The 12,896-nt window shown below is 32.6% G+C and overlaps 2 protein-coding genes across 4 annotated transcripts in view; both read left to right on the plus strand.

The window, feature by feature from the left end:
* The window catches only part of LOC127703113 (origin recognition complex subunit 6-like), a 38,280-nt gene extending 34,870 nt beyond the window's left edge, over nucleotides 1-3,410 (plus strand). The window contains exons 6-7 of the mRNA XM_052207561.1: nucleotides 519-587; nucleotides 2,197-3,410. Of these exons, the coding sequence (XP_052063521.1) occupies nucleotides 519-587; nucleotides 2,197-2,318 (191 nt within the window). The 3' untranslated portion in view covers nucleotides 2,319-3,410. The remainder of the gene's footprint in view (nucleotides 1-518; nucleotides 588-2,196) is intronic.
* Nucleotides 3,411-8,191: 4,781 nt separating this feature from the next.
* LOC127703021 (uncharacterized) overlaps nucleotides 8,192-12,896 on the plus strand; it is a 40,806-nt gene continuing 36,101 nt past the window's right edge. For 2 of the 3 annotated variants that reach the window (XM_052207400.1, XM_052207403.1), the window contains exons 1-3: nucleotides 8,192-8,212; nucleotides 9,946-11,887; nucleotides 12,333-12,816. In XM_052207400.1, the coding sequence (XP_052063360.1) occupies nucleotides 8,199-8,212; nucleotides 9,946-11,887; nucleotides 12,333-12,816 (2,440 nt within the window). In that variant the 5' untranslated portion in view covers nucleotides 8,192-8,198. Of the gene's footprint in view, nucleotides 8,213-8,253; nucleotides 8,335-9,945; nucleotides 11,888-12,332; nucleotides 12,817-12,896 lie in introns of those variants that run through there. The other variant, XM_052207401.1, reaches the window with a different exon arrangement.

Raw genomic sequence — 12,896 nt, forward strand, 5'->3', positions numbered from 1 at the left:
ACAATGAAAGCACTCAAACACCCAAGCAATCTCTAATGACAACATACAGAAACAAATGTCATTAAGTTTCAAAGAAATCAAATGTCAATAGGTATGAGTTAGTACATTAACCTTGCATATTTACAAGCGGGGGTATCTATGTCCCATGGACACATTCTTCTTTTATTTATTTGCGGTGTCCACTTTAATACATGTTGTTTGACTCTGTTCTCTCAGACTTTGCATTTATTTATTGAGATTTAAGCTGTATAATATCAATATGGGGATATTTTTGTGGTGCACAGATACGGGGTATATTTTCATAAGTTGGCAATATAAAACACATAGAAATGGACATCTGGAGGTCAGCATATTCTATCTAAGTATCTATACAATGTGTTAAGCCCTAAATCTTTATGAATCGAGACAAGTGTATATATAAATTTAACTGAAATTATTCAAGATTTAAGACATTATAAAATATCTGAGACAGTGTAGAACCTTCAAGTAATACATGCAGTTATTTTCATTTGTTACAGGGAACAAGAAAGTGGTGCAAGAAAAGAAGAAAAACACCATTGTTGATGATATTGAAAGGCTCAGTCAAGGTAAGTTTGTAATAATTCAGTTGTTGAATTATCTTCCAAATGTAAAACCATGTGGTAATTTCGGTCTTTTTGTCTACATGTTAAATTGGTAGGCCCAATTCTGACAATAGAGCATATGATAAACTAAATATAAACCAATATAGGAGATATACTGTAAATTCAGAAATTTTGCAACGTTTTTATCATTGTGAAAATTGCATGGTAAATTTTGTATTTGTAAGGATCATTTCTTGGAATCCTAATAACTAAACTCACGTTTGTGTAGATTGTTCAACAATCTCAATAATTAGACTCACATTTGTGTAGATTGTTCAACAATCACAATAATAAAAGAACACAATAATTTGTGAATTTTAAGTATTTTATATCTTCCCCATTAAATAATTGATAAAGGTTATGTTGCAGAGGACATAGAAATATCAGGCATCCATCAGTCCAGTGTTGTAAGCTCTCACATGTACAATTCTTGCCAGATTTTTATAGAATTATATATCAAAGGTTTATATCACCAATGTCTTGGACAGGTTCTTAAATCAATGCCGATAAACTTTTTTGAGAGTTATACCCCTTGGAGAGATTAATTTAATGGAAAATGACATTGTTAGGGTTCTCAAGTGTACAAGTCTTGCCAAATTTTTATGAAATTTATATCAGGTTTATATCACCAATATCTCGGGAAAATTTGAAAATCAGTGGGGATTGACTATTTTTAAATGAGTTATGCCCCTTGGAAATATAAACTATATGGAAAATTGTATTGTGAGCACTCTCACTTGTACAATTCTTGACAGATTTTTATGAAATAAATATTCAAGGTTTATATCAGCAATGTCTCTGACAAATTAATAAATCAGTGCCAATCAATTTAGAAAAAAAATAGCTATGCATCTTTAATAGAAATAGAAATTATATGGAAATTAGCATTGAAAGAGCTCTCACATGTACAATTCTTGCCAGATTTCCATCAATTTTATATTAGAGGTTTATATCAGCAATGTTTCAAACAAGTTTGAAAATTAGTGTTGATCAACTTTTTTTATTTAAAGAATTATGCCTCTTTTGAAAATATTAACAATATGGAAAATTGCATTGTAAGCACTCTCATGTGTGCATTTCTTGCCAGGTATTTATGAAATTTATATCAAAGTTATATAAAGCAATGTCTCAGACAAGTTTAAAAATCAGTGCTGATCAACTTAATTTAAAAGAATTATGCCCCTTGGAAATATTAATTATATGGAGAAGTGTGTGTAAGTGCTTTAAAGCCTACATTTCTGAAGGATATTTATAAAAAGTTTATAAGCACCCCCAATGGCTTTGAACAGATATATGTGCAATGCAGGGGACATTAGAATTCAGTTCTTTCATTTATATTGTGTTGATACTATAAAGTAACATTTATTGCTATGATTGTTATGATAATAGCTTCTGCTATGATTGTGATGATACTATTTATCTGCTATGATTGTTATGATACTAGCTTATGCTATAGTTGTTATATAATTTACTTTGCATGTTAAAGTATTTTATCAAGGTCTTGTAAAAATTGATATTTCTCATATTGTGTACGAGAGTAAATGATGTTTAAATTTCATTGACTGCTTTTCAGATGAAGTGTCTACCCCTAAGAAACAGAAAGAAGAGGAAGAGCAGCATATAAAAACTGACTATGAACAATGGAAGAAACAAATTCTAGAAAATGCAAGGAAAGCTATTAAAGATGGAAAATGAAAAAAAAACCAGTGTTATCCATTTCTCTATGATATAAACAAGTATATGATTTCAGGATTTTTGCACAATGAGAAGTGTATTTTTAAGTAACCTGATGATAAGGGTCAATGTGAGTTGTTGCCTTCACTTTCACTCTGTTAGACCATGCTTAAGCATGTAAGTTCAACTCTCCATAGGATTGGCCACAGGGTATGTTTCTAGTTAGGAAAATTAAAAAAACATAACATTTGATTTTGACATCAAGTTTTGAGTTTTCCATAGACAACTTTCAAATAAATGCATTTTCCTGTTTATTTTCTATGTCACAATGCTTATGTTATTATGTCACAGTAAGAATTGATTGTTCAATTACGTAATTTAGGCCAAATGACCTGAGATCAACCATTGTAACTCCTTCATAAAAAAACCAACTTGAGATTTAGTAGTCTATTATTGTCAATTTCTAGATATCAAATAAGTCCTATTTGTGGTATCCTTAATTTTAAATTCAATGGGATATATGAAATATATTAGTCTCACACTGAAGGAAACAGAATTGTTGACTTATAGGACATCCTCATTACATAGTAAACTATATAAATGAAAGGATTTTTAGATCTTTTTGAAGGAATTTTAAATTGTGGGTCATGTCAGTACAAGCACAGTATAATAACATGGATGCGTAATTCCTACCTATTGGACTATTGACAAGTTGTTGAAACATCACTCCACCAAACTAAATATGCCCTTCAAGTCCAAATAGACACCAATATTTTACTTTTCGGTTCAATAGTACTCTCAGTAGAGCAGAATAGCTTGTTATTTAGTTTGGTGTAGAAATACAGGTTTAAAAGCAAATATTTTAATCATTAATGTTAATGCTCCATCATTCAAAAAGAACCCAAGCATTTCACACTGTATACATTACAAAATGATTTCATGTTTATTCTTTATTTTGCTTTACACTTTTCACCTTTTTCATATGAATTTATATATTTATTGCACAGCATGTTAAAATCATCATTTTGACCTGGTAAATGCATTCTTTGTTTACTAGGAGACTGGTTATACTTTAGATATTTATTTCATATGTATTATATTGTTATGTGATGATTTATCTGAATAAATATGGTTTAAACTAAAGACTTCAAATATAAGATTCAATCATGATCTGGAAAGCAGGCAAGACATCTCAGGCTGTGTACTGTTTTTTTTAGTTTTGTACGATTGTATCCTGTATATTGTTGGGTCATAATATTCACCCTGTCTTCTTTGAAATAAGAATTTGATCGTTGTTGACCAAACAGAGAATGTAGGTTCTGTTAAAGATCTATCCAAAGTATTGGTTCACTGACTTTAAAAAAAAAAATCACATTGCATCAAGAAAGATCAGCTGTGATCCTGTTTATAAACATTTCTCAACACGAGATATGGCTCATGAAAGCCTCTACATGTCCATTACCATAAGTATTTGATCTGAAAAATCCTTTTAAGATGCCAGTCTCCTGACAGAGGGAAATTTGAATTTAGTGTCATTTATAATGAAAAACAGGACATGTGCCACAATTCAAGCAGAAATCGTTTGTCCTTTTTGAGTACCTAGGCTCACCTCTGGATTTTGTTGGGTATTATTGTTCTTAATAATGACATAACTATCAACCAATGATCAAAGGCTATGGATGTGTACAACTACAGGTCACCATAAGCCCTTCAACAATGAGCAAATCCCATATTGTACAGTTAGCTATAAAAGGCCTCAGGTTAATAAAATGTTAAACTGCTCTAAAGAAAAAGAAAAATGCCTGGTTTATGATCAAAACAAACAAAACAGATTAAATGGCAACCACTGGATTACAGGTTCCTGACTTGGGACAGGCACATAAAGAATCTGGATGCATTAAACATAGTTTGGGAATTCATCAACCATCCCATTTATGGAAATAAGATGAAATAAAAAATATCTTTATTATACCCTTCTCTTAAAGTGGGTGTTTTATTGCATTCATCTTGTCCGTTCCTCTGTTCTTTCATCCAAGAAATATTCGTCACACTTTTCTCAGGAATCACTGAACAGAAAGACTGCATATTTGGTCAGCAACTTGACAGTGATGAGTTTAAGCATGTGAGCAAGTCGAACACCTACTTGCTTTTTGCTGATACTTTAAATATTTCAATATGTTGAATTAAGAGACATTTTTCTGTCACACATTTCTCCAGTAGTACACTGAACAGAATGACTTCATAATTGATTAGCAGCTTGACAATGATGAGATGTAATGTGTGATCACTTTTTTTATCTGTAGGACACCTAACCCTGTTTTCTGATACTTTGAATAACATGTGGAGGTATGCTTATCATGATAAGAGAGGAGTGTATTCATGTTATGATTGCATTAAACACAATATTGAGCTTTTGTTGGAATCAATATAATATATACATATATATGAGTAACATTTAAACAACTGCATCTTCAAATGACCTAAAAGCACTATTTTTTAAGCAGCTGAGTTAGGGAGCTACCATTTAACTTCAAGGGGGGGTTATGGTTTTTTGTCTGAGTCTGTAAAAATTGTTCACGCAAAGCACGAACATTTTTTAAGTTTGACGCTATCAATAAAATTATTTTTTTCAAAATTTAACACTATAAGGTATAGGAAATATCTGGATTCAGAATATTTTTTTTTGTCATCTGCTTGACCACAATATTTTTTTTTCATCAAATTGGAGATCAGAATATTTTTTTAGGAAAAAAACAATAACACCCCCCCCCCCCCCCCCCCCCCCTTAAAGTTAAATGGTCATTCCCTTAGAGTTAAAACATCGGATTGAAAATGTAAAACACAATGGAGAAAATAAATGTTGAATTTTTCAGTAAAAAGTAAGAAGTCCAGATGTAAATTTATTCTCGCTGATTTTCCTTCACAAATAAGTGTAAATGAAACTTTTTTCATATCCTCGTCTACTTGGTTTTTTTTGGTTTTTTTTTTGGTTTAAATGTATTTGAAGTTACCAACCCGGTTCGAGATCTTTGTTATAGCATTATACTGATACCAATGACCATTTTCGTTTGGTTATAATGTATAATTGAGTTGGAAACCAGTCGCTTTTTTCGATGCACATCTGCTTTTATCGTCATTTATTTGGTATAAAGAAGGAAGCACATTTTCTGAAATTAGATCGGGAAAAAATAATAAAAATTTATGAATTAAAGTTTATATTGAGAAGAAGAAAAGAGTCAATACTGACAATAGCTTAATGAAACCTGCCTGTTATCAGTGAAGGTAAGTGTGTTCAGTTTGGGAATAAACTTCTTAACAGCACATGGATCCTATACAGAATGATTAAAATAAAATTTCGACAATTCCTGTCGCAATCGTTAATCATTTGCAGACAAATTAACTTTTAGAATTTAATGTGTCAAGTTTAATATAGACTGTAACAATATCCTTGTATACTATTTGTGCACTACACTCCCTTTTACGTTTAAGGATTCTCAGTGTGAAGTGATTTTTGGATTTGATCATCCATACCTGCTTTTCTTTTCTAATGATATTTTGTCGTGTCTGCTTACCTGTGGATTAGTACGTATTCGTACTGATGCTCTTGGATGGCTCTCTGTGTTTAATTGAGCATCTGCTTCGTAGTATCAATTCATCCAAAGATGGGGATTGTTGGTTCTTCCAGCAGTACATGTATGTCCTAAGTTTGAATATTTATAAATAAGTGTAGTGGCGGTGTATATAAGTGTATAAAGAAGAAGTTTTTAAAATGAATGCTGAATATTCTATAAATATAGGATAGGGGATTCTACACTTCAAGAGGCATTACCAACTGAAGTGGTTCATCTGGAAAAGGTGGAATGTACAGAATAGGTAACACTGGTAATTAACAGGTCTTACTAAATACCTACATTCTCCCGCAATTTTATCAATAAAGACCCCGGTTTAACTAGTGGTTCACTTAAGGATAAAAACACAATTAGATGTTTCCACAGGCTCTTCCATATTAAAACAATGTAACAGAATACATAACAATAGCAAACATTAAAAAATGTATTTACTCTTATATATATATGTACACCCCTCATCAGTTCATTTGTTTAGCAGGAACCATTACATGGGCCTGGAGGGGCTCAACCTGTCCCAGGTCCCCCAAGCTACGATTAGCCAGGAAATGACCTGTGTCAGGCTTCACCCACATTCCTTCCCAAAGTGAATAATAAAAATGGCCAAACAATAAACAGCTTACCTTTTCTATCTTCATGATCTTATGCGGTGATATATCTCCCCAAAGATGGAATTATTAACTAGCTTAGTTAATTTAAAAATGTAAATATTTACAGAAAAACTCCAATATTTGTAAACTTACATATCCTGCAGCTATATATAAGAACACAGAATAGGTACCACACATTTTTAGCTTACCTGGCCCTTGGGTCAAATGAGCTTTTCTCATCACTTGGGGTCTGTCGTCGTCGTCTGTAAACTTTTACAAAAATCTTCTCTGAAGCTACTGGGCCAAATTCAACCAAACATAGCCACAATCATCATTTGGGCATTAAGTTTTAAAAATGTGTCGGATTACCCCGCCTACCAACCAACATGGCTAAAAATAGAACATAGGGGTAAAATGTAAGTTTTGTCTATTATCTTGAAAACCTCTATTGATAGAGAAAATCTGACACTTACAGTAATGTTCAAAATGTTGAGATCTACCCATTGTCTATTTAAATCAAAACTGTCAAACGTCTTATAGGAGTTATTGCCCTTAAATGATGATTTTTACCAATTTTTTGCATTTTTGCCTAATAATTTGAAAACTCTTATAGGTAGAGAGAAACTTCTGTTAGCAAAAATTATCAGCAAGACAAGATCTACAATTGAGACAACATTGCTAAAATCTTCAGACTACTACTAATTAGAGTTTTTGCCCTTAATGATGATTTTTTGGTTTTTGCCTTATATCTTAAAAATTATAATAGATAGATAGAAATTTAAATAAGTAAAAATGGTCAGCAAGACATGACCTACAATTAAGTCATTATGGAGGAAATCTTCCAATAACTTATTGGATTATTTGCCCTTTTTTAATGACGATTTTTATTAAGTTTTTTGCATTTTCCCCTGTATCTAAAAAATTACAATAGATAGAAACTTGAATAAGCATATATGATCAGCAAGACAAGTACTATGCACAAGTCAAATAGCAGAACTCTTCAGTCGACGCCTTATTGGAGTAATTGCTCTTTAATATTGATTTTTACCCATTTTAAGTGTTTTTGACTGTTAGATCTTGAAAACTATATATGATAGATAGACACTTTAAATAGCAAATATGATCAGCTAGACAAGATCTTCAAATAAGTCAACAATGCTGAAATGGTGAGTCAACTCCTTTTTTGGAGTGTGACGATGTTTACCAATATTTTGCATTCAAGATAATAGCCAAAACACATATTATCTTCAAAACTGGGAACAATAGACACTTTAAATAGCAAAGATGATCAGCAAGATCAGATCTACAATTAAGTCAAGTTTTGTCGAAATCACTAGTAGACATTTTATCGTAGTGATTGCCCTTACATGACTAATTTTTGTTTTTGTGATTTGGGCGAATTCAATAGAAGATAGAGAGAAACTGTAAACAGAAATCTGCAATACACATTGATACAACTTACAAGATCAACAAAAAAGAGATTTTTGTCATGAGTTCTGTTCTTGTCCACAATGTTGGAGAGTGTTCATTGTTGAAGATGCACATTGACCTAGGTGAGCGATACAGGCTCTTTAGAGCCTCTAGTTTATGTTAGCCTTTGACATTTAAATGATCTGAGTATTTCCTTGAAAGTAAAAGTGAAAGTAGAAATACAAATTTTATTTATTTACATCCTGAATTTAATAATGGCTTTGTACAGGTAATCATACAGTAAATATTAATTGTTTCCTTTCAGATGCAAGGTTAATGGTAAACATGTAAAGTAGTGATTGATAAACATTTTTGTTTGAGTTCACACCTTTTCTAACCATTGTTGACCAGGTAAGAACTAATTGGATTTCAAGTCATTATAATGACTTATAAAGATTTATTGTTCTTTGGCTATAATGAATCTAAAGGAATAAGATATAGTTTCTGTAAAGGCTATTCCAGGAAAAAATGTGTCAGAGGATTGGACACTGCATGATATTCTGTGGGTACTTGTAAAAGGGGTTGAAGTAAATTCAATTATGTTACAATCATGAATGAATATAAAAAGTTATGGTTAGTAGGAAATATAAAAAAGTGTCATTTTAATAAATGTTATTAACAGATATTGTTGACTAAAAGGAATTCTACTCTCACATGATATATGGTAAATTATGTCTTAATCAATTTATATCATTTTTGAAGGATTCATTATGTTAAACAAGAGAATGATTGGAGTTGTAAGAGGTCTGACAATTGTCTTGCCTTTAGGACCGATGTAGAAATAAAAAATGTTGAACATCAAATGTAAAGATCGTTAGCAAAAGTGATCATTCAAGCTTTTTTATGGTTTATTGACTAAAAAATAATAAATCTTCTATCTCAAGAGCTATCAAGCTCTTCGATTTAATAATGCGAATAAGTTTGATGCAAATGTTGCATGTCTTTTCTTGACATGCTTCTAAATTTATCAAAAACAAATGAAGGACTTGACAATATCCTGTGAAAGTATTGGGCAAGGTTTTATATATACAAATGTAAGTGGAGAATCAGTTTCTCTTGACTTTGAGATGAATATGAAACCATTAAATTGAGTGCCTTTTAAACTACCATAGATTAATCTCCAGTATTTTTAATAGCACGTTTACGGGACATACATGTATTATGGTAAACTGTTGTCCGTCCGTTGTCAACATGTTGTACAATAACTCAAAAATGCTTTAACCATTTTGCATGAAACTTTGGTGAATTGTTTATATCTATTGACATAAGCTCCCTTTCGATTTTTATAAATTTTAGATTTTTCGTTTCCAAGTTATGGGGTTTTATTCATTAAAAAAGGTGGATTTTCCAGTTTTCGGACAATAACTCAAAAACACTTTCACCAATTTGCAAGAAACTTTGGTGAATTGTTTATATCTGTTGACTTGAGCTCCCTTTCGATTTTTATAATGTTTAGATTGTATGTTTCCGAGTTATGGGATTTTATTCATAAAAAAGGGTTGATTTTCCAGTTTTCTGACAATATCTTTAAAGTGCTTTGAGCAGTTTTCATGAAACTTTGATGACTGGTTTATATCTATTAAAGTAACCTCCCTTTAGTATTTTATAAATTTCTGATCTGACATTGAGAACTTATTGAACTTTCTTTAAAAAAGCAATGGGCGTATCATGCGCTCATGGCGCTGTTTATTTATGGAAAAATTACACTGGTTGACGGGTGGCCAATTGGCATAAATGACGTCTCTGAACGATGGGTTCTTACTGTCATGACTGTGTTGTAATAACATAAGCATTGTGACATAGGAAATGTATGGAAAAGTGAATGAAATAGAAAGTCATCTATTGATTTTTTCAGTGATGAAGTTCCAAAAAACTATTAGTTATTTAGCATCACCATGTGATCACCACAAATTTCAATTATTAACTTACTATAATCCATAACTCAAATGTGCCCTTTTTCAGGTGGGTTATATATCCAAACTACATCATGCCTTCCATCCCACCTGAAACTCACCAGAAAAGGCTGGAGTTGAAAAGGGACCTTTATAAACTTCTGGTGGAATACTCAGATGGGATATTAAAAGTTAATGTCTGGCCACTTCTTATGACAAAGACAAAACTAAGATTGAACAATTCAGAATTCAGAGTGGGGTCTATGGATGGAATTTTTAGACTATTTGAGGATATGGTACATGAAGAGCAAAGAGGTGGTAAAACATACATCTGTTTAAATCAACATTTTTCCTGGGAAGCCAATAATGAGGTACAACAGAGAGCAATGAAGTCCATGACACCAGGTACTTCATCACAACAATCTTCTTCTGGTCTAGTATCCTCTCAAGTCTTTGTAGCCACTCCTATACAGCCTTTAATGAGTATGCCATCAAATAGAAGTAATGTTTCATATATACCATTTGGAAGCCCAGCTCAGCAAGCTCCACAGATGCCATCTAATGCTTTTTTAGCCCATCAAATTGGAAAAATAGGTCCAAGGATGCCTGGATTTCGGACATCAGGTCCGATGCCTTCTCTCCTTCCGGCTCCAATAGTCCAGTATCCAGGACCAGAGATAAATCCTTCTGTACAAAATGTCACAAAAAAGGAAGAGGACTCTGAATCTGACGTTGATTCTGATTTGTCTGAATTTGACATCGATGATAAGCTTATCACTGGGAACAGAATTGCCAATAGTTTGATAAAGATGAGAATAGTTGATATACTTACACAGACTGGGCCATTGCACCAAAAGAAATTAGTTGATCAGTATAAAAGACGGTACAATGCACCATTTGCTCTGCATGCTGGTTGTAAGATAGAAAAAATTACAGAGATGTTTCCAGATGCCATTGAAAGATTTAAACCAAATCCAGATGGCAAGAAAAAACAACTTCGAGTGAAACCGAAATATCAGGAAATGTATCTGAAACGTAAGTGTCCAGTTCAGACTTGGGACCAGTTGATTAAACAAGAAGAAGATTTAATGCAGGGTCAGAAACCAGTTATTGACTTAACAGGTGATAGCGTTATAGATTTAACTGCTGATACCCCAAATTTCCTTTCTCTGGCAGTAGACACACCTGGACCATCCACAATCAGTACAATAACTCAGAGAGGGCCGCAGGGCAGACACAGATCATTAGAAAGACAGAGCAGAGACAGATCATTAGAAAATAATAGAAGACAAGACTTCTCCATGGAAGGTTACAATCAGCCTAATCAAGGACAAACAATTGATGCTCCAGCACCATATGAGTCTTTACATGCAAATGCAAGACCAGTTAATAAAAAGAGGTTTGAAGAAAAAGAATTAAATGTAGCACCAATGAGAAGGATGAATAGATATGCAAGACCAACAACAGAGCAAGTTGAAAATTGTGCCCAAGAATGTATAGAAATAATAGCAGAATCTAATAACTATGTATCGCAGGAAAGAATTGAAAAGTTACTCCTGCAGAGATTTCATGTGAGAAACTTAATGGAAATAGGACCCCGTTATATTGACCAGATTGGTTGTGTACATGAACATAATAGAATAATGGCAAAGATCAATGCTTACGTCCAGGCCTTTCTCAAAGTGAGAACAATTTGTACACTACATGAACTTAAAGATTGCTTGAAAGAATATGCACCAGGTAAATCAGATTTTAACAAGCTGAACTTGGGGCCGTTACAAAGACTACCAATTATATATCAGATGTTTAAATTTCCAACTGATATAGAAGAAATTCCTGAGATTACAACATTAGATGTACTGGAGCATTTAAGGAATTATTTAACTAAGAAGCAGAAATGGACTGAGAGAATTGATCTACAAGATTTCATGGAATATCTTGTGGACCAGTATGAAGCTGAGGATGCTTTCCAGCTTGGTGTTAGGATTAGAAGTCTTGCATTAGGAGTACAGGTTTGTATTTTTCTTGTTATTAGTCTTATAAAAAAAAAGGATAAGGAGTTATGGTATGATTGCTAAAGAGACAACTATCCACCAGAGTTCAAATGATGAAGAACATTTTTTGAATGATACATAAAAAAGGATAACAGAAATTATCAAAAGTATTGCACATTAAAACAAGACTACAACAACCTCAAACACTGGACTCAAACACAAACACACATAGCTATATATATAGTCAAACACAATGAATAACACATGGTCAAGATATCCCTCTTGGTATATAGGCACACATTTAATGTGGTTATATCAGTTTTATTTGTACACAAACATCCCGATCTGTTATACAATTAAAACTTAAAAGATATAAAAATGCACAAAATGCAAATATAGTAAAAATTTACCATGACCATTTTTTCAATTAATCTTTTAATTGCCTATGATACCATACTTGAAGGTACTGAAGACAGCACAGAGACATACTGGTCAGACAAGACGAATGGTAACTGAAGGTTTCAAAGATCAATTACAGAAAGACATTGAGACAGTGTTACAGAAATTCAGAATGACAGTCATGCACACTACAACTGATGGTACATGGGAAGTTAGAAACCATTACATGAGACTTTCTCCTGAAATGGCCATTAAAGAAATATTTCAGAAGTTTCACCTTATAATGTCAATCGATGAACCTTCAATAGATTCAACAAAACCAGACAGAAAAACAAAACAAGAGAGAAAACGTCAGCAGAAGATCAAAAATGCAGTATCTAGTTTTCTTGATACTGTGAAAGATGATGTGATGGCCAGAACTTTGTTTCATCTGGCTATATGTGTCAGTAATTCTGTACTCGAGGAGTCGGCATTGGAAATATTGGCACCAAATGAAGAAGAAAGTGTGGTTGAACCAGTAGCGGAGGAGAGAGTTAAACCATCTAAAGGTAATTAAAATGCTCATGATGTTAATTCAGGTATATAAAAAAAACTTTTAACAGTAAAAATTTATTATACTCCCGCTTTA

This window comes from Mytilus californianus, unplaced genomic scaffold (assembly GCF_021869535.1).
Source record: "Mytilus californianus isolate M0D057914Y unplaced genomic scaffold, xbMytCali1.0.p SCAF_5, whole genome shotgun sequence".
In the NCBI taxonomy this organism is placed as follows: Eukaryota; Metazoa; Mollusca; class Bivalvia; order Mytilida; family Mytilidae; genus Mytilus; species Mytilus californianus.